The sequence below is a fragment of the Xiphophorus maculatus genome, chromosome 4 (assembly GCF_002775205.1).
Source record: "Xiphophorus maculatus strain JP 163 A chromosome 4, X_maculatus-5.0-male, whole genome shotgun sequence".
Lineage (NCBI taxonomy): Eukaryota > Metazoa > Chordata > Actinopteri > Cyprinodontiformes > Poeciliidae > Xiphophorus > Xiphophorus maculatus.
The window spans coordinates 13479033-13502081 of record NC_036446.1 but is presented as its reverse complement, the minus strand read 5'-3'; the positions used below and the strand labels follow the sequence as shown (position 1 = coordinate 13502081).

General features: G+C 36.4%; 1 protein-coding gene across 1 annotated transcript; it reads left to right on the top strand.

Moving 5' to 3' along the window:
- The first annotated feature begins 361 nt into the window (after window positions 1–361).
- On the top strand, window positions 362–22528 carry LOC102216714. The gene is made up of 35 exons (XM_023332159.1): window positions 362–577; window positions 705–781; window positions 6118–6253; window positions 6862–7047; window positions 7314–7515; window positions 7969–8129; window positions 8211–8286; window positions 8939–9057; window positions 9611–9788; window positions 10224–10320; window positions 10479–10575; window positions 10803–10924; window positions 11520–11615; window positions 11741–11905; window positions 11989–12136; window positions 13361–13426; window positions 13507–13679; window positions 14046–14104; window positions 14353–14553; window positions 14620–14788; window positions 15281–15396; window positions 16529–16708; window positions 16799–16903; window positions 17094–17208; window positions 17550–17631; window positions 17708–17940; window positions 18088–18215; window positions 18337–18418; window positions 18689–18842; window positions 19011–19115; window positions 20207–20317; window positions 20433–20567; window positions 20653–20732; window positions 20999–21065; window positions 21530–22528. The coding sequence occupies exons 2-35, from the start codon at window positions 732–734 to the stop codon at window positions 21605–21607; spliced, it is 4272 nt and encodes a 1423-aa protein (XP_023187927.1). The 5' UTR covers window positions 362–577; window positions 705–731; the 3' UTR covers window positions 21608–22528.
- Window positions 22529–23049: the final 521 nt, after the last annotated feature.

Here is a 23049-nt window from a genome sequence, read left to right as displayed (position 1 = left end):
AAGCTACATTTGGGACTCGCTATGGATCTAAAGCTTGTCTTTTTCCGTGCTTCTGTGTAAATGACCCTTGGACCATCTTACAGCCCTCATAAAAACTGCTGAGATAGCCTGAAGTTATTTATTACTGAAAAACTTTGATTTGTCTGCTTCTCACACAGAGACACATGCATACACACGCACAAAATCATGGGCGTGATTGGGTACTTATGGTAAGTCTTGCTCATGGTGAACTGCCAATACCTTTCCCTACACACGCACTTCCTGGGACGCTTATCTTTCATAAACTCTGATTAAGGTGAACACACCTGAGAGGGCTGGAGATGACTGTCTTTATGGGTGTTTCTTTTATAAGCATTAGAGATAACAGGGCGAAAAACAGCTGAACAAAGAACAAGCTGCTTCACAGACCAGCAGAGACTGGTGGGATACGATTCGGATGATGTCTTGCTTTTTAAAAGTTTGCTGACATTTGCTTTTGGAAGAAAGGCAGCATTGAAAGGCAGACGTTCATTGAGAAGAGTCTCTACCGTACTTTCAGTTTCCTGTAGTTTGCGTGGAGAATAATCGAAGAGTCGAGGTAAATTTCGTCTGCTTATTTCTCATTTTGTGTCTGGATTAATACAGTAGAACAGAGTTAATGTTCTTCCTTCCTAAAGGCCATATTGTAATGCTGGTAATGAAACAGGAACCATTACTGATTTCAGGTCGTCGCTGCGGCAGCGGATTAGACCATGTCAGAGGAGCTGAGATACAGAGGGAGGAAAAGAGAAGGAAGGCACAGGTAACCAGGCTGTTTATCTTCCTCTATCTGCTGTTTATTCAAGGAAGAAATCTCCTTTAAAGAAAAGAGGCTCAGGACAATATGTGACAATCCGTGAATGGAGAGTGGTGAATCACATTCAGGTTAATGAAGGCCCAATTAGCACTCTTTGATTATAATTAGCATGCATGATTAAATACAGTCCCAACTACTGACATGACACGTTTCTCTCTGATTAGTGGAGATTTATTTTCTACTTTTTGGGTTATTCATCTTGTTCAGGAAAGTAAATGTAAATACTTTGGACACCATATGATATATTTTTAAAATACAGAAATGTCTAATATCTTAGCTTATAATATACATGGTGTGGAAACTCATGTTTACATGTTTGTATAAAAGAAAAAAAAATCAGTATTTGATTTAAACTAGTTTTTCCTGTTTAATGTAACTTTTATTTAAATTTCATATACGTCAGAATAATAAAAGATTGATTAATTTCATAGATTAACATAGTTCATTGTAGTTTCCTTTTTAGCTGTATATATAACTTAGGCAAATTCTTTGGAATATCTTAAATCCTGTTACGAAACCTCGCTGACATTGTTGTCCTCAAGTCACTTGGCAAAAAATGGTGGTATCCTTAGGAGACCACTTAAAATTATCAGTTTCTCTGAGATCCCAAGCAGAAATTTTGTTTTTATTTGTAGAAAATGAGAAATGGTCACAATATGGAAAAAGAAGCAGAGCTTTCAGACCTCAAATAATGCAACGCAAACACATCCATGTTCATTTAGAAACAACAATACTAACGTTTTAACTCAGGAAACGTTCAGAGATCAATATTTGGTAGAATAACTAGGAGGTTTTGGTTTATTTAACTTTCTCATGATGTCACACAAGGAAGCAATGAGGCGGCGCTATAATGTTTCCACAAGGTTTTATCCCTTTAACTCGAGCGTTGAAAATTCAAATGAATCTAATAAAATCATGCAAAGACAGAAATTATGATCTGTGCGGTAACAAACTGTTTAAAGTTATAGCAACATTTGTGCCTGTAAAATTCTCACCATTGTGTCATTTAGTAAATAGAAATAATTTTGGTAATGCTAGTTGACCTAAACCAGGAAAAGTTTTGTCTTAGTTGACAACGAGCAAATAAAAAAATATCTGTCCTTTAAATTGTGATTAAAACTCTGAATATATGCTTTTATAATATTTGTTTCACTATTGAGTCCTTAATCCAAAATAAGTTATTGTACTATTTAAATAGATTAATTACTTTCTGTCTGTTCAAGAGAGTATTTCTAGTTTTTCACCCACAGTAGCTGAAAGTGAAAAACAGGAAGAACAAATGTATTTTTCTTATTTCAGAACAACTCACGTCCTTCCACAAACAGAACTGGAGGGCATTTCATCCGGACGTCAAGTTTTAAATCTCGCAAACTGTCTTAAGAGAGGGAAAGAAAAAAATTCAAGAGACAAGTTGAATCACGGAAACTATTCAATTTCCTTGTCCTCAGGCTCACAATCGAGCTTTATTAACCTCTTCATCATTGTTAGGAGGTTAATTGTTAGTGGGATAGATATTAGTATTGGATAAAATTAAAAACTGCTCGCTTGTCTTACCTGGTTTCAATTAAATATAATTTACAGTTTGAGGGAACACTTAATTTCCCCTGAGCACTGCTGCGTTTCTCTTTATTGCTGCGCCGGATATCATCCCTGCTGATGCCGCCTGCTGTTAGACGGGCCATTAAAAATTTTAAATACATACCACGGCTTTAATCACATTCTCCATATTGGTATCTGTGAGGCAAATATGGAATCAGGTTACCAGATTTTTAAAAAAATCTGATTTTAAACTCTCCGAACTTTGGAAAAAGACCAAAGCATATAGATGATTAATGTTGCTATCATCTCAGGGTCATGAATTATAATATAATTTTTAAGTGCAATGCCAGAATATGTTTTAAATCCAACAGGTCCCTTTAAAGTACGTCCCTTTAAAATTGATTTATTGTATTTGCTTGTAAAAGTTGAATAATGTATATCTTGTGAACACAACAGGTGAATGCATAACAGCCACAGGGTTGTAGGTTTAAATCCCTGTTCAAACTGAGTTTTTCTTTTTTATATTACCTCATTATTTATCATCTAAAAATGCACAACATTGTTGTTTTATTCGTATTACTGATATGATGAACCTTCAACTTGTCCTTAAAGGTGTTAACTTAATATTTAGTATTCAATCTAACTAAATATTCAGTCAATATTTAGTTTTCTTCTTCGAAAACAGCAAATTACAGCAAAATTAACAACAGAATATCAAGAAAACAGAAATATTGTGAACTATATTGTTTATGTAAAATGTACAAAATCTAGTTTGGAAAAGTTGGTAACATTTATTTACTAATCTTTTTAGAATTGTTTTTATGAAAATTAAAAACTTGAAATATTTAAAATATTGAAAGATGCCTCACAAGAGAAAAGTATGTCAGAGATTATGTAATTAAAACTTTAAATGTGGAAGTGTTAGTTCTATATTATCAAATAAAACTAACATTAAGGAAAGTTAATAAATCAAAGAACAACTAGAAACTTGATAGAACACAAGGCATTTATATTTTATATTTGTTATAAATTAACTATCATCCTTTTAAGGTTTTTTATACTATTCTTATAAGTCAGAAAATGTTCAAGTTTTTCAGTAATATGTTCACCAATGTGCAGACGATGAAAGGAAAATATAAACGTTTGTTGTAACTGGGGAAGAAAAATCTTGATAAGAAACATTGTGATTGTGATGATACAAATTAATAACATTTGGTGAGCAAAAAAACTGACAAACAATTAATTGGAGTTGGTACATTTTGTGTTGGATTCATATCTTCCTCTATTGGCTCATATATACATCTAAATAAATCAGAGAAACTACAGCTGCTGCTTCTGGTTTTCACAACAAATGCAGCAAAATATCTTGATAAAATTGTTCATCCATCCTTACTTCTCACATTTCCCTACAAAAATATTTTGTTTCTCTTATTATGTTATGCATATAATTGTCTGCAAAACAACATAGACTAAATCCTGAACCAAATCACTCAAACTCAGGACGTTGATGGACGATTGATTGCTGTTCCAGTTGCCAGGTTCTTTTTCAAGCCCAGAAAGAGTTTTGTGGAAAAGTTTATCTGAATTGAGTTTAAACTCATCCTTGGTTTGTCCATTTGATCAACTCTAACTTATTCTAACTTCATTAAGACACCAGTAGATATCTTATTACAATCTTTCTACCTTTTCTCATTTAGAAATTGCAGCTAACGCAATCTTTTCTTTCTTATGAAGAAATGTTTTGTTTTGCTTAGATTCGGTTTCACAGAAATTGCTTCCCCTTTACTGTAACCATTGCAGTTCAAGAGGGCAGTTTGTCCCCTAATTGTCCTTTCACTATTGCACTCTTGTGTAACAATAATGCAGTGGCTGGGGGTCAGTGGGAAAAATGGTCAGGTTGCAATCAAACGGCTCAACATCGCCTCATATCCTTGGGCAAACTGAAACCAGAGTTGCTTCCTGGTCTTGTGATTGCTCAAATGGGGGAGGTTTGTAAGTGTGGATGGGTGAGTGAGGCTCATGGTCTGACGGTGCTTTGAGTGGTCAGTATGATTAGAAAAGCACTACATAACCTCAGTTAATTCAGCTTTCGATGACCTGCTGCTGGAAAAAGCAGGAAAAGGGGGAAATAATCTTTACTTGTATTGGTTTAGGTCATGTTCTTGTTCCTCACCGTTAACGCCACGTCCACAGATTTAAATATGCTCCACTTTGTCTTTTGTCAGCAGCAAGTTTTGGTTCGTGAAGTTATGTAAAAATGACGGAGAGTGTGACAGCTGCTCATTTTTTGTTTGAGTTGTTGCCAATTAGCCAGTGAGCAGATGTTACACAAGAGGGTTTTATCAGGCTGGCTTCAGAGGAAGAAGAACACCCTTGTTAGCTTAAGGCATTTATTACATTTAAGGAACTGAGATTTCTAGAATAATCCTCTAAATGTGAACTTTGTTCTGCGTGACTACAGATACCTACATGCACACAACAGGAAAGGAAAAAGCAAAAGGGATTTTTTCAGAAAGGTCAACAGTCGCGTTTGTCATTTTAGTGCCTGGAGATCTGGTAACTATATATGCAGCCTTAGACAGAGACTGCTTCCTTATGATGACAGGTCTTTAATAGGCGAACTTTGAATTGTGTTAAAAGGGGTCATTTTCAACCATTATCTGTAGAGATGTCATTTTTTATGCCACATTTTTAAACCTCAGAGATTGTCTTAAGAAATACTTTTGCTCAACAAATAACACTCATATCATTTCATAAGTTTATGTACCAAGTCAAGTTTGATAAAGATTGTAAAGAGTCTTAAGGAAGCTGATTATTAGCTTCGTACAATATAAACTAACTCTGCATGTGTCGCTGTCCTCATTTCCAATCTGAACTGTTTGGATGGTTGCTATGCCAGAGACAAAGATAAAAAAGAAAAATGTCTTATCTGCTCAATGAGAGCCCACGCCCTGATGATTTCTCTATATATAGGAAACATACTGGCAGCAGAATATGACGATGTTGGACATAGACGATCTGATTGCCTATCATCTGTCAACGTCAGAGATATTCAGCTGGATTAGCGGGAAAATATTGTTTCTGCATGACGTTTTGGGGTTGACTCTGCAACATTTATCTTAAGTGCCAAATCCTTTCTGCTCACTTAATTCATGATACAAAAACAAATAGAAAAGCAAAATACATACAAACACAAATTAACATACAAAGAATTTATTCAAAAGTCCAATGAATTAATATATTTCCTCTAAATTATACACAAAATACCCCCATTAGGACTATGTGGAGAAAATGTTTTTCAAAATGTTTCTTAAAATGTATAAAGAGAGGAAATCACATATAAGTAAGTATTCACAGCCTTTACCATGAAAACTCAAAGTTAAGACATTTCCACTGATCATTTTTGAGATGTTTCTACATCTTAAATGGAGTCCATTCATGGTAAATCTAGTTTATTGATTTGGATATGCATCTGTCTACAAGGTCCCACAGCTGACAGTGCAGGTTAGAGGTCAAACACCAACCATGAAATCAAAGGAATTGATTTCCAAAAGGGACACATTTGGGGAAGGATACAGAAAAATCCTGCTGCGTTGAAAGTCCCAATGAGCTCAGTGGCAAATGGTGACTAACGTCTCTAGAAATGCACACAGTTCTCTTTAGTCATGGCAAAATATGTGTTGATACTCTTTGTTTTGGCCGTTGAAAAGTCATTGATCCACACACCTGTGCTTGCATCTCAGGGACACATGGGATCCATTTCAGCTGAACCCTGTGGGAGCAGAGAAGGAGCAGAAGAAAAGATGCCTCCTGGTGGCGCAGTACTTCGTGGCTGTTTTTGTTGGGGTGGCAGTTTTGGTCAGCGCTGTTGTTGCCAAGGTAAAATGATTTTTCAAATACTTTTTGTCTCTTCTTTTAAGTAATGTCAAGGAACCCAAGCATCTGCCCTAAAGCTCCAAGGACAAAAAAGTTACATTTAATTTCATAAATCTAATTGGCTCTGCAGTCTGACTTGATTGGTGCATTATGAATACTTTTGGAGAGCTGATCAGAAAGCAAAAAAAAAGAATATAAAAAGAAACATGTGTTGCTCAAATGTAAGTTTGCTTGATACTTAAATGAAAATGATGACGACATAAAAATAGTATTTTGAATGGACAGTTTAGTAATTTATCAATTGCTTGGTTTGTTCATTTATTTATTTCCTAAAGAATAAGACAAAATAGTAAGCAAAATCTTTATTCTCTAGAATAACATCATAACAACATTCTTCGTTCAAGGTGTTTAATGGCAGCAAACAAGCCTTTCGTTTTATTTTGATTGTTTAATATTGGTTAGATCTTTTTGTGCGTCTTTTTTCCGTGTACATAACATCCTTATTGCAGCTGACTAATCTTTAACAGAGTTCGGTTTAAGCAGATTTATATCCGCCTTGCTCTTTTCTTTGTTAGTCTATCTCTTAGTAATTGTCTGCCATCTACTTCCAGGGCTCCCTCTTGGTCTTGTCAGCACTCTCCAGTCCAAACTCACTTCGTGAAAAAAAGGACCGGCAGTTCTACATGCTGATGTTGGTGTTTTGCCTGGTCTTCCCCAACTTCTTAGTTTTTTTGAAGTCCCTGTGGCGTTGTGCCTTCAAGACGTTTGTGGCCCCCAACCTGAAGACCATGGCGTTGGTATGCGCTTTAAAACTTCAAATGAATCCATCACATGGTCCCAAAAACTACGCAGTGTTCATTTTAGATAGTTATTAACAAGACAAATAGCTTTCACTTATTTACTGACATGTATCAGGTGTAACAAGTGAGTAAGTCGATTAAGATACAACTTATGTATTATGTTGTGAAATATGGCTCATTTCACCACCTACAGTTTTTCTTATGAGGTGTCATTTCAGGCTCTGACGTGTTTTTGTCCCATGATGTTCTTCTGTTTTTTCCAGATTTGTGTCATTGAGAGTTTGGTGTCTCTTGGCACTTCTCTCCTGGTCCTGGTAGTTATGCCTCACTTCGACATCCTGACGAATCTCTTCATCAGTGGAGGAGTCTGCATTATGTCTGCAGTCCTGCAGATAGTTTACAGATTACAAAGGGAGAACTGGAAAATCCTCTTCCCAATCTGCTCCCTCCTCCTCACCAGTGCTGGTAACACTCCTGACTTCACTGTGGCATCATTGTTTATCATGGAAACAGAAAAAAACTACAGATCTTCCTGCTGTGCTGCTGAGTTAGAGCCTCTTGGACAAACTCCATATTAGAAGTGGAAAAGTAATGTACAGCGATTTGCAAGAAAGAGTTTTATGATTCAATAAAATCTCATTTTTTTAGCAGATAGCCACTCTATAATCATATGTTCAAGAATCTTCAGTCAGTTCATGCCAGAAAGCATGAATGTTTGGAAGGAGAGCTAACATTTCTCTCCGATTTTCAGGATCAAATCATGGATTTAATTGCTCCAGTGGACAAAAGAGTTTAGACAAATTTAATTTATTGCTTGAAGTATGAAATAAAACCCCTGTTGCTTGGTTTAGACTGAATAGACAGAAACACACGAGAAACACTAACTGTTTGGGAAACTGAATCACTGCCTGATTGCAGGTTACTGCCTCTTGGGAATGGACTACTACATCCGTGAAGCATCGCATGTGGACCGACAGAAAAAGGATTGCTTTTCCTACGTGGGTTTAGGGATTTTCTCTTCGTTCCTCGTCTCCCTCTGCTGGTGGGAAAACACAATGCAGGCTAAGAACCGCATGCAGGTATTCCACAAACACTCACATTTACACTCGAGATGTCAACGAATAACGATCAGTGAGACTCCTTTATGTCTTACTTCACAGAAAGTACTGGCAGAGTTGGAAGGCTTCAGGGACTTTGTCTTTGTCATCAGCAGTATTTTGAGGATACTGGTGATAGGTAATTATCTACTGCCAATGCTTGTGTCGGTGTACAGCAGTCAAAACGATGCAGAGGAATCCCACCTGGTGGGGAAATGTCTTATCGCTCAGCTTCACAGTGGTTTGATATGCTTGGAGGGAAAAGAGTCAACATGAAAACACAAACACGTTTTTGTGCAGCATGTGGTAGGGATGAGGGAATATGAACTTAGACTGCGACGGAAATATGTTGTGATAATGACGAGAGTAAATAAAAAAGTCTCTGCTACAGAAACGCCACAAACTCCGTCCTTAACAAGTTAGAAATTTGTTAGTAAATTACACCAGTGGCTTTAATAAGTTCAGTTTTATTGCTATACGGCCACCAATAATCACACTTTGAAATATCTATTGAAGCCCACAACACTGGAGAAAACAATAAAAATCCTAAAATGCTGTTAGTTTTAGGATTTTATGAACATCACCAGTTAGCTTTTGTTATCATAGTAAAATCCAAATTGGTCACTATTTTAGAAATAGTCACAATAACAATAAACATATTTTCTCATCCCCATAAGCAACGCAGATGCAAATGAGGCTTTTGGGGTTCGATGCCTCTTTTCTACTTCATAATATCATATTATCATTGTCATGTTTTGTAAACATGCGGTATGTATTTTGGTGTTTTGCAGGAGCTGTGTACCTGATCTACCATAAACTTGTGAACAAATCTATCGAGTGGAATAATTTTAACCTGGCAGGTCATGAAGGAGATATTCTGCAAATAGGTCTTGTGCTCTTTTTCTTACAGGTAAGTCAAAGAAAGACTGAAAATAAACATTTACATGTCGTAATGTACAATATTTGTGGAATATCTCATTAGTGTTTCTCTCTATCTATTCTAACTGTCTCAGAAAAACAGTAATGGAGTTTGTTTTTACCTCCTCAGAAAGTTTTCTTGTTCTTATTTATAAAACTGAGACCCTGAACCTGGCAAAACTATAGTTACGAGAAAAAGACAATTTCCACTCTGATTGGACATGTAAAGAATCTGGTATTAAACTTAATCTAAAATTTACCATTAGTGTTTGGAGGTTTTCACATTGCTTTTCAATTTTTTTGTTTCATAAAAAAAGGACAGTGGTAATTAAGACAAGCTGTTTTGCATTGTGCCTTGAATAATTCAACCTTCGACTTGGAAGCGAGTGCAGTTTGTTTTGTGAATGCCTGTATGGGATGTAAAAGTTCCCAGTAAAATGTTGAAACCATCAACTTTACACTGGTAAACTGTCAAATAAAACTAATCCCTTCAATATCTAAATGCAGTGAGCTTTAAAATGTTTTCTTGCTTCTTTTTATCTCAGGCCTTCTGCTCAGCTGCCAGCCACTGGTTTGGCGTAGTTGCCTGTAAGATCAACGCTGTCCGGATGAGTTTTGCTCTGCCCATGTGCTGTACTGGCCCGGCAGTGCTGGGCCTGGTCCTGGTACTCTTCCTGACACAGGCAGAAAGTTTTAATTCAGCAGACGCAATAGGGATCAATGGTAAGGTTACCTTTTCTTATTAATACTTTTTCTTCCTTATTTCCCCACCTGACATAATTTACCTGACATGTTACCTGTCCAGCTTCAATAAAAAAAAACTGCTGAGGCACAATTTACTCAGAGACAAACTTCTTCCTTATGCACATCACTATATCTGTATGAGCCTTCTCTCTATGACGTATATCAGATGTAATAAAAAATAAAACACACCCACATTAGATGATTATTGCAAGATTACTTGGGAAAACAAGTACAAACATACAACTTCCACATGTATTTTCTTTTGACCTTATCTATTGTTATTTGCTGTTATTGTCATTATTATTTTGTTAATCAGGTGAAAAAAATATATATATTTATATATATTTTATCAAAAGGTTATAAAAAACTGATGCTATTCATGAAACTGTCTGATTGATGGTTTCATTCTTGCAGACTTCTGTAGAAATTTGCATTTGCTTAAGGACAAAAACACAACTAATGTTGTTATGTTGGAGATGTTCCGGAGCATCTGCAGGACGTCACTCAACAAGTATGACACCCCAGACACTCATGCCTAATATTCGGTTTTATTTCTACACAAACCTGCGTAAATGTTGTGCTCTGTGAACATTTTGGTTGTATGTGAAGTACAGAAGTCTTTGTAGAAGTGCAAAAGTTGTTCACAGTGATGCTTTGTTTGTTTGACAGCGACTACTTCCAATGGCCTTTTGCCATGTTGGTGCTGGAGGGAGTGTGCATGTGGGGTGGATTTGTCACATGTACATATTATGTGTGGAAGATCAAGGTATTTTTATGCTCTCTTACGTACTCCTCTCTTTACCGAATGTTTAAAATTACAAGGTTGAAACCGCGATTCTGAAAAAATGTGCCCAGATAAACCAAGATATTATGTTTCGGACAAGACGTTTGTCTAGGTTAAAGTTAAAACACTGCATGTTTGAGCCATTTTATTTTCTTTAACCACAGGAAAAGTTGCAGACCTTAATGTTTGAATAATTTTACAATCCACAGGTCCAGCGTATAGAAAGAACGTCTCAGCTCTTTGTTCGTCGACTCTATGAATCCGCCTTCATCGACCTGTCTCTGCTGCTCAACACTAAGATGAAGCTACCAAAAGCCCAAACAAATGAGAAGTAAGAGGATTCTCCAAGTCTTCCTGCTTTATTTTCCTGTTTTAAAATTGTAAAACAGCACATGCAGACATGGGCTGAAGATGGGTTGACTGTAGCAATCACACCAAATTGGAAAAATCTGTTTTCGAAAACTGAATTTATCAATTTTTGATAGAAGTGTTTTCAAAAAGAACAGAAAAGTCCTTTTCCTGAACGTTTATAGTGGCCCAACATTATCACTGTTGAAGACACAAGCAGATGGTTTTATTTTTAAAATTCAAGATCCATATATGATTTGAAAATCAGGTAGACGACCAGTGATTCAGAAGTGCTGCAGGAAGAGATACCGCTTTGAATTATCCATGTAGCAGGGGAATGAAATCTTATATTTCTTGAAAATCAAGCCAAATGGAATCACGAACAGAGAGGAGAGAAGTGATCCAAGAATGAACCCTTTGGTTCTCCATAGTTGAGGGAAACTGAAGATGAAAATGAAGCCTCACCAGAATAACAGAGAGAGAAACTGAGTATGGTTATAACATAAACAATACTGTGCTGTTATATATAAAAATGTGCTAAAACCTTCCTCTAATCTTTTAAATCCTCGTCTCCACAGCCAGGACGAACTGCAGAACGTTGTGATCTATCTCTGCGCCACCATGTGGCACGAGACCTACGACGAAATGCTGAAGATTCTCACTTCCATGTTCAGGTAGCACATTATCAATATCAATCATTTATACCTGCTGACATTCAAGAGCTTAACGTGTGACGTAAGTGAAGCTGGAGATTTCATTTTAACGCTTGTATTACCGTTTGTTTCTTGCTTCGTTTCAGGCTGGATCGTTACCGAGGAGATCCGAAGGAGGAGCACAAGGACAGTTTTGACTTTGAAAGCCACATCTTTGTGGACGATGCGTTCATGACTGAAAAGGAAACAGGGAAAAGGCTGGTCAATGAATATGTGGAAGACCTGATTCATGTTGTAACTGAGGTCTACAGGTATAAGACTACAATGTAGACATGAGCGCGTACATGAACATTTTGACCTCTCTGACCATTGATGTGTCCATTCCCCCGTTCAGAGTGTTCACCAACAAAGAGCCAGATGACGTGTCGATCATTGAAACTCCCTACGGCGGGAGGTTAATGTTTGTCCTGCCCGAGGGTAACATGCTCTACGTTCACCTGAAGGACAAAGGTCGCATTCGCAACAAAAAACGGTGGTCTCAGGTAAGGAGAAGCATTTTTGTGGTTTTTAGTAAATAACATCGTTCTATTTTTTTTATGTATTATGAAACTCAAAAGTCTCAAAATATCACTACAGTTTCACAGGTTCAACATCCAAATGAATAAAAATGAATGAATAAAGTGACCAGTGATGTACTTTGTCACATTTCAGACGTAGTTCATTTAGACATCTGATCATTTCAAACTATATTTTAAGGACAGTTTCTTTCACAACCTGCTGGTCCTGTTGGTGAAAATCTGATTTAAAACTGTATAAAAAGGAGATTATTGGGAAATATGTGGTATAAGATGATGAAATATGCTATTGATGATACTGAAAACGTATAAATAATTGTACATAAAAGGATGAGAATGTGACATCTAAGAATCATGTATTGTGAAAACAATTTAAGTTTCTCTGGTGTTTGGAGATTTAAATGTTTATAAGTTGATGAGTATGAGAGGCATGAAAACATAAGACCTTGTATCTTCTACCTTCTAGATGCTCCTTTTCGAGCTGATAATGTAAATATGCATGTCAAATGGGCATGATAATTTGTTTTAATTTTCTTTCTTGTTTTTACTTTTTGTCTGTTTGAAATAAATAAATAAAATAAAATAAATAAAAAGATTTGAAAAATACATTTAATGTAAAAATTCTCATTAATAACATGAAATTGATTACTTGTGTTAACTACAAGAGTAAAATATCATATATTAATTTAAAATATTAGAAACTGCTTGTTTGTAATATTTATAGTAAACAAAATTACTGAAAAGTGCCTTTAATTTAGTTCGTTTAATTAAATGCTGCTACCAGACAAATTAGTTACAACCAAACACACATTTCATTTCAATTAATTTTGCTTTGTTTAGCAAGAACATTTATTTGTAATATTATTGACACATGTGACTCTAACATGTTATCCGTTTTTCCTTTGCAAATTAATATTAAACAACCAATTTAAAACTGGACATGTATTTGTTGTGCTGACATAAATGCATCTTGCTTATGAATGTTATTATTTTCTGGTCTGCAATAATATAAGTACACACTAGAAAATACTGTGTGGAAAACAATTTAAATTAAATTTAAATTAAACGTTAAATTTAAATGTAATGTTCCATCTTGTAAATTTAAATAAGACTGATTTTCTTGATGTTTTTTCATTGAGCCAGACTGATTAAAATGCTACATCTGATTAAACATTTTCCCTTTTTTTCCAGATCATGTACATGTACTATCTGCTTGGCTGGAAAGGTTACATCACCAAGAACCCCCAGAAAATGCCAGTAAGTGACTTCTTGCAATCATTTGTATTTTATCTCTACATTCCATTGAAAATGTTAATTGTCCTTCTTTCTGATTCCAGCGGATGGATACCAGCAGAGAAAGTCTGATCTCTATGGACGGTGAGATTTTCCTTTTGCCTCAGTACGACAATGACAACAAGAGAAGATTCATTTCAGACGACAACACGTACATCCTGGCTCTGGACGGAGACACGGACTTCCACCCTAAAGCCGTGGTTCTACTTGTGGACAGGTCAGCGATGCGTTTTTTTTTTTAAACTAAACATATTGATTTATCTCACTTTCATGTTGCTAAGCATAAATAGTAAACAGGAAGTCATTTTATACCACCGTACGATTTTGCTGGAGATCATATCTTTACGGTTCTCTTATCTTGACATAATCAAGGTCGTTTTTTTCTTTCTTCAGATAGCATGTGCTAAGTACAGCATGATTATGATGTGTAAAAAACTGTTTTGTCATTCAGTATCATCATCAAAAAACACAATTCAAACTTTCTCAAATTACCAAAGCTTGACGAATTACTTATTTCATAAATACCATAAAGAATTTACTTCCTTATCTTTGAAATAAAAAAATACTAATAATGTCTTAACAGGCTGCGAATGTATTACAACGTCGGTGCAGCATGTGGCAGAATCCATCCGACTGGCATGGGTACGTCATATGCTCTTGATAACTTTTCACTACTTTGTTTGTTTTTACTTCAAAACATTTGGACAGATTTTAACTTTATATCTCAGAAGGATGCATGGAAAGCTACCAACCAGCCAATATATATTTAGCTATGAATGCAATTTACTGTAAGTTTTGCCTGTTTAAAGGACAGGCTTTCTTTTTTTGTGTATAAAGTAAAATTCTCACCCAAACTAACTAAATCTTCTTATTTACCCTGCATGTCATAGGTCCCATGGTTTGGTACCAGAAGTTTGAATACGCAGTGGGCCATTGGCTGCAGAAGACCGCAGAGCATGTGTTCGGCTCTGTGTTGTGCAGTCCAGGATGTTTCAGTCTGTTTAGGGGGTCTGCGCTGATGGATGACAATGTCCTGAAGAAGTACACAACAACTGCAACAAGAGGAGCTGAGTATGTGCAATATGACCAAGGTAGGTTCCTGTTTGACTTGGTTTCATAATGTGACAGGAAGCAGGAATAATTGTGCGTATCATCAGGGGAGGATCGTTGGTTGTGTACTTTGCTGCTGCAACAAGGATGGCGTGTGGAGTACAACGCTGCATCAGATGCATACACCAACTCACCGCAGGAATTCAAAGAGTTTTACAACCAGAGGAGACGATGGGGGCCTTCTACACTGGCTAACACACTGGATCTTTTGCACAGGTCAGTAATCATGATTAATGATAAAAACCCAATCATAACACACACTTTTTCATTCATATTTTAAATGTAAGTATGCACAGTGCCTTGGAAGGCTATTCATACCCCTTTAACGTTTCCACATGTTCTTATGTTACCACCCCCAAAACTTTAAAATGTTTTATTGGATCTTGTGTGAAAACAATCAATCATTTTTCACAATTATCCCTTATTTTGTGTTGGTCAAACACATAAAAAGCCAGATAAGTACATTTTTACATGTGGTTATTATGTGACAAATTGAAGAAAAAAAAAAGGCATCCTTTTCCAATGCACTGTAAATACACAAGTAAGTCTGATACTTGTTTTAATCTTTTTATATCTCTTTAGGTTTCTTGTGATCGTATTCTGCATTTAATTATTCAATGAACAGTTAAAGATGTGATAATATCACATCTTTAATGTACTAAAATGTACAGTGTACTAATTACTGTGTTTTTCATCATTTAAATACAGTGGAAAAGAGACGGTGAAGAGAAATCAATCCATCTCAAGCCTTTATATCTTCTACCAGATGTTTACTGTTGGATCCTCTATTCTGGGACCTGCCTCTGTGACACTTATGGTAGCAGGTGAGCAGAACCGGGCCACCACATCTAAGGCCACAAGTTAACCACAGACCCTTCGTACTGCATGTCCGTGCACAGCAAATTAGAGTTAAAGCACAAGTTTTCAACTTTACCGCAGAAGTCTGACAAGATATAAGAACCCAGGCAAACTGCAACATGTCTGTTCTCTCTTTACCCGAATTATTTGACTTCATTAGAGGAAACCTGTTGCCTTAAATCATTCTAGTTTTTACACAACGATGAAACTGAACAAGTTTAGTTGTGTTGACTTGGAACCTCAGTTGGTGTACCAGTCACTGAAAGCTGATCACAGAGAGACTTAGAAACTGGAAGGTGATTTTACACGTTTCACTACATAGATGTAAAGCTCTGGAAAAAACTAAGAGTCCACTGAAGCCCATTGAAAACCTCCTGGTTATTCCACCAAAGAGTAATTTCTGAACTCTTCCTGAGTTAAAACACCAGTTTTGTTGTTTCTAAATGAACATGAGCTTGTTTTCTTTGCATTAGTTGAGGCCTGAAAGCACTGCAACGTTTTCCTTATTTTGACCATTTCTCATTTTCTGCAAATAAAAACTAAATTTTTGCTTGTAATTTCAGAGACATGTTGTCAGTAGTTCATAGAATAAAAGAACAATGTTCATTTTACTCAAACATAAACCTATAAAGAGTAAAATCATAATTTTAAGTGGACTCTTATTTTGTTCCAGAGCTGTGTGTATATATTCTATTTTATAAAGGTAGAACATTGTTTCTTTAAAGTGTGTCAAAACAAATCAATTGGAAAGAAAAAGATAAACTAAAGAGAAGTGAGTTGCCAACTTTTGCTAAGCTAATAAAATCAAGTTAGTTCAAACTATATTTTTCTTGAGGTCATTTAGAAAGTATCTTTTCTATGAGAAGTAGGAACCATCAAAAGAATATTTTTATGACTATCAAATCAAATACACCTTGAACAATATTTAAGCAGATTCCACATAGTTTGGAAATGAAACACAAACATTTAGATTCACAAATAATATTGACAACAATTGGGCCAATCAGACCTTTATGGTCATTATTAATGAATAACATGCAAAATATTTCTGGCAGGCGTCCATAAGTCCCTCACTCTCCATGTTGTTTTTCCCAACAGGAGCTTTTCAGTTCATCTTCAAAATGAATGGCGCGATTGCCATCATCATCTCATGCGTCCCACCCGTCTTCTACATCATCATCTGCTTTGCAACTAAAGCAAATACCCAAATAACCATCGCTGCCGTCATGAGTGTTCTGTATGCGTTTCTTATGACCGCATCATTCTTCTCCATCATTGGTAGGTACACTCTTATGCTCAGCTACATTTGTGCAGCTCTTCATATAATCAGTAGCAAATGCATACAAACATGGAGTGTTCTTCTTTTAGGTGACATGGTGGTGCAGGGCACATTTTTGACCCCCACTGGTGTGTTTTTGGTCTCAATGGCTATTATGTACCTGGTGACAGCCATATTGCACCCAGAAGAGTTTGGTAGGTTTTTATTAGAATCATAAACATTATTCTCCATTCGAAGTGCATCACATGCTTTTTCTCAGGAGCGTTTTTTGCTTTATTCAGTTAATTCCTGATTTTTAAAGTGGTTTTGAATGAACTCTTGTGATCTGGAGCTTTGCTATGTTCTGCTAATTTTATGCTAATATGTTTCTCTGCACTCTTCCAGGGCTGATTATCTATGGTCTGATGTATTTCATCTGTATCCCCAGTGGATACCTCCTGCTGACCATCTACTCACTGGTGAACATGAACAATGTGTCTTGGGGCACAAGAGAATCCAAGTAATGCCAAAATAAGATTTTATACATATTGTAGTGCTTTCTTTAAATTGTTTTGAGATCAATGACATAATAAAATTATGCTAAAATATAAATTGGATTAATCTGAAAAGGATTTTTGACTTGCCACAAAGTGTAGTGTTTAACCTGCATACCAAATGTTATTTAAAAGGCACAAAATCTGATATAGAGTAACAGTAAAGTGAATTACTGTAAAATGGTAACTACTCAAACGAAAAAACGTATAACTTTTTAAGACGACAGAATCCACCTGAATCACACAGAATCAGGTTTAGTTGTCATTAATGTCTTTATTTTTATCTTTATGTCATTTCTGTCATTAGGGAAGAAGGAGAACAGAAGCAAACTCAGAGCGTTCTGTGCAACAAAGACTGTAGGCTCTGCTGCTGGGACATGAAGATACAGGTACGGTTAAGAGAAAATAGACACAAGCCTTTGGGCGAGTGCATCTGCCGAGTTAAATTGTCCTTCTGTCTTGCAGATAACCCAGGAAGCCGAAAACGCCATGCTTCAGCAGATCACAAGTTTCGCCACACAGAAAGCGCCTCTCCTTCAAATCACCAAAAATGAAACGCAACCGCAGGCTGCCGCAAATCCAGAGCCTCAAGACAAACCTGAACTCGCCACAGAAAAAACCGCAGAAGCTAAAAATCCTCCAGCTCACAAAAGCAAAGAGGCACCATTGAAAGACAAGGATGATTCATCCTCTGATAGGTTATTATTTTTCTTCTTCTTGTCATTTTTATCACTGCTTTGCCTCATGTTGTCAGTATGTATTTAAGGAGAAAAAAAATCACAGTTGAATCATCATTTTCATACGACTAAACACTGACATTTATTGCTATTTTTGTTGGATGACAGTGATGACAGTGATGATGATGACGGTGGGAAAAAGAGCATAAGGTCTGATTCCTCTGACTCGTCTGATGAAAACGATGATTACTTTATGAATGCAGACTTAGAGGAAATGGAAGACATCCCTGTCAGCGGTGAGCAGTTGTTATAAACGTATAAACCAAACATTCAATCAGACACAGTTATGTCCAATATTCATATCACACAGAGTATTAAACTGTAGGTAATTATATATGTATTTTTCTATGTGTGCAGACTGGGTGGAGCCTGTAAAGGAAGAGTTTTTGAAGAAGTTAACTTATTTCAACATGAAGAGAAATCTGCAAGCGCAAATACGGTAAATCGTGATGAGTTTTCTTGTTTTTATATTTTTGTCTTGTGAGATAATGTTGGAAAGCAAACAAATCTTAAACCTTGATGATTGGACAAAAGGAAACTACAAACTACTGATTTTAAAACAGCCAATGTGCATTTATTGCCTCTGTTTTGTTTAAAAACAGTTACGCGTTTGTGTGTTTCTTCATGTTCGTATGTCCAAAAAAGTCACGGTGGCATATTGACGTCACTGAGTAGCAATTGTGTAAATATGAATTGTTTTTACTCCCAGATACACACTCCGCAACAAAAACCAAGATGATGTGGTGGAAGACCTGATCCTAATGTTGACAGACACGCTTAATATAAGACTCAGCAAGGCTGGACCTGAGGACATTTTGGCACAAGCTGAAATTGACGAGTTGCAGCATGAACTGACCAATCAGGTGGATGTCATGTTTTCAAAATATTAAAAAAAGGGATCATTTGTTTCTAAAATAACAGCCTTAATAACAACAGTTTGCAATAATTAACATGATTCATATTCTCTGTTTGAATAAGACTGAAAAGGATATTGTAAAATCACTGAATGATTTACTTTGCTTATGCCTCAGGCTCGACACATCCTGAAGAATAATAAAATGATGAAGTTAGAAAAGAGAGTGAAACGGGCCATAGAGAAAACCCTCAGTGCCCCACAAGTTCAAAGACTGGATGAGGTAAGAAAACCAATCAGCTCACAGTCCAGAATACATAACATTTCAAATGTACACACACCAGCTACTTTATTAAATACACATTTGTGGTAACAGGTTGGATCCACTTTGACCTGCAGATCTGCTTCAGTTTTTTATAGTAGACTCTATAAGATGTCAGAAATATTCCCCAGAGATTTGGGTCCATGTTGACTTGATAACATCACAGATTTGTTGCTTGTAAATGACACAAATCACTCATTCCACCCATATCTGAAACACGCTCCACCGGATTGTAAATATCCTGACTGGAGGCCGGTGGAGTCCAGGGAACTCATTATCGTAGTTAAGAATAGATGGAGATGATCTGCGCGTTGTGGCATGATGCATTATCCTGTTAGAAGGAGCCATCATAGGACATAAACAGATAGACAAAGAAAATATTTTTCACACCAACATCAATCTGACTCCTTCAGAGTGAATCCATGTTTTCATCTCTCAATTCTGACCCCAACAATTGAATGTCGGCTCAAATCAAGACTGACCCTGACAATATTTTGTTGCTTATTATTGTCCAGTTCTGATGAGCCTGTGCAGGTTTTAGTCTGAGCTCGCAACGTAGTTATGATTCAGGGTTCAACATGTGGTGCTTTCAGAAATTGCATTTACTCTTCTGACATTTTTTCCTTTGCGACTAATTTCTGTAAGTATTAGAAATGGTTGTATGTGCAAATCTTATTCGACGAGTCGATGTTGAAACACTCACACAAGCCTCTCAACCATGCTGCATTCAAAGTCATTTAGCTATTATGTTTTCCCTATTCTGATGTTTGGTTTAAACTTCAGTAGGTTACCTTCACTGCCGATGTGATTAGCAGATTTGTTATTGGGGTTAGAAGACAAAAGATGCTAGTGACTGCTGCGTGTATGTCTGAGTTGGGTTGATTGTAGGTGAGAAAGTGAGATTGTGGTTCACATCGTCAGCAGGTGTCGGGACGGATTGATGCAAATCTAAAACTCTACAGTTGAAAACGGCATCAATTTATTTCCAATTTCTATTTGTTTTTTTTGTTTTTTTAAAGACTAAAAAACTGTGTGCCTTTATCTGTGTTTAGGGTGAGAATGACTTCTGGGATAAGCTGATCGAACGATATCTGACACCGATAAGTGATACACAGGAGCACAAAAATAGAGTGAGCAAAGAACTGAAATCGCTGCGAAACAAGGTAAATAATTTATGTTCAGTGTCCTGTGATGAAAAGCTTATGATCCATTTTTCCAAAACATTATATTTGTTGTAAAGACGCAACCAAATTCTTAAAACCTGTCTCGTATCCACAGGCGGTCTTCCTCTACTTCATCATCAACGTCCTCTGGGTGGTAGCAACTTTCTTCCTGCAGCTCATTGGAAACGACATCATCAGCATCAAGATTCCCAAGTTTTCAGAGGAGAAAAATATAACGGAATACCTAAAGGTGGGAACATCAGAAAATAGAGTTCAACACGATGATAAAGCGAAGGGGCGTTAAAATAAACACTGGTTTCGTTTTTCTCTGACAGGTGGAGCCTCTCAGTTTGATGTTCCTGTTTTCCTTTGCGATTCTTCTGCTTGTCCAGTTTGTGGCCATGTTGTATCACAGGTACACAAACAAATGCATTCAATGTGCTTAAATATACAGTAAAAACTAATTTGTCTTCGACATTTGCTTTGGTTTATTTTTATTTTTGTTATCTAAACCATTGCTTTTTAAAGAACACTATTCCTGTTCAAATTCTACAGGTTTTTTTAATTTAGCTAAATTAATTCTACAGATAAAATTACTAAGATAATCACATCTGCCCTTATTTTGATCATATTTTCCATGTGGCCGACCGTTATTTTACTTTTGTGTCTCTCGGTTTGCAGGGTCTACACTCTGATCCACGTTGTTTCCTATCGTGGCACAGAGAAGGACTACAAAGAGAGAGAGCCGGTAGGAAACAACACCCATCCAAATGCACCCAATGAATTCAAATACTGTCAAAAAGTTACTTTAGTGAAAAATTTTAAAGAGTCAAACTCATACATAATATAGATTCATATCTAATATTTATTATGAGCAATGTATTTCTAGGCATTAGTCTGATTTTAATCTTTAAGCCTTACTGATCATCAAAACCCAAATTTCAGAATATTATGGATCAACAACTTTGAACTCAACATGAAACAATGTCTATCAAAAGAATATTTAAAAAGTATAATAAGGAGCAAAAGTTCAAGTTAAACACAATACTTTGTGCTCTCATCTTAGTTATTGCTTCTTTTACCGTATATTAACTAAAATGCAACTATGATCATCGGAAAACCTTTAACTTTCACTATTGTATGATTGTGTTAAAAGAAATTTGGTATGTTAATATAAAATTTCCTCATGTGATTTTTCGTTTTGCAACACAGGAGGATGAAGAGGAGGAGGACCAGACCGTCGAGAACCAGTACGCCGTTTCTCTTCACAGTGAGGACTTCCAGCTGTAGCACAAGAGACGAATATCTCTCCTCATGCATTCCTTCCATTCTTCCTTTATATCTTCCATCATACTTCAGAGAAGTTATATTGCCTGGGTTTCTTTTTTGACACATATATAGTAACAAAGCCATATTCTAAATTGGTCAGCGCAGGAAATAATAAACTTTTCATCTGTTCTGCAGCAGCTGTTTCCCCTCCCAAAGAACTGATTGTAATCAATGTGGGGAGGAACAAATGGCACAGGGGAAATCAGTTTTTACAAATTCAATAAGCTTTGTTTGGCGATGCAAAATGAGAACGAGAGAGTACGTTTTTACAAAATCACTGGAGAGAGGGCTTTTAATGACTGTTTTACCTAAATGTGTTTGCTCTTAAGATTTGTATTTATTTTGTTTGTATGGATAAAAGCATCCTTCAGGGCCTAATTGTAGAAGGTGTCGCAGAGTGCGTGCGTATGACTCTGGAATAATTTAGTGGAAGTGAAAACAAAGATACACAGGCATGGTTTACAGAATATCAGGGCTGCATAGTTGTTTCTTTGCCATTTTTGAGCATCTTTTTGTTGGCTGATTGGCAGATGTGGGTCATATATAATGAAAAACACATTGCACTCCATTTTTCCTTCCATTTCAAAAATATTGTCTTCAAACATTTAAAATAATTTTAAGTAAATATCTAGATATTTTCCTGGAATCGCTGACAGTTTAGCACATTCAACGTTTGCACATAGAGTTAGAAATACTGAACTATTTACCATAATAAGCAAGTATTGGACAGTGTTACTTTTTCTGCACTGCATTAAAATGTTGTAATTATCTGTTAATCATCGCAAAGCACTTTGAGAAAAAGACATTTCTATTAATCGTGAAAATGTGCAAGCAAAATGTATTTGTAAAATCAAATGTTTGTTATGAAATAAATTCTTTTCTGCAATTAAAATGTCATTTTTTGCGACACAAAGAAGCTACAAACGTTCTAAGATCTTCTCAGAACCAAAATTTTAAAAAACTAAATCCAAAACTTACAACTTGTGGAACTCCTGAAGTTTGCAGATGACACCACTGTAATCGGCCTGATCCAGGACGAGTCTGCATACAGACAGGAGGTAGACTGCCTGGTCCACTGGTTCGGTCTAAACTGGTGCGATCACCCTCCAGTAACGCTGTAGATAACTTCCAGCTCCTCGGAATCACCCAGACAGCCACACAAAGACGCCCCATGGAAAAACCGATCTTCGTGCGTCAAATCAAGAAGTAAAACCTTCCACAGGAGCTGCTGGTCGTCTTCTAGTTTGTCCTGTTCACATCCACCATTGTGTCGTCTGGCTGATGTCTATAGAAAGCTTAAAGTCAGATCTGCAGAGAGGATCATCCAGCTGGCCTTCCTTCCATCCCGGACTTTTACAGGTTTAGTCAGAACAAGAGCAATAAATCTATTCCTGGAGGCCAGA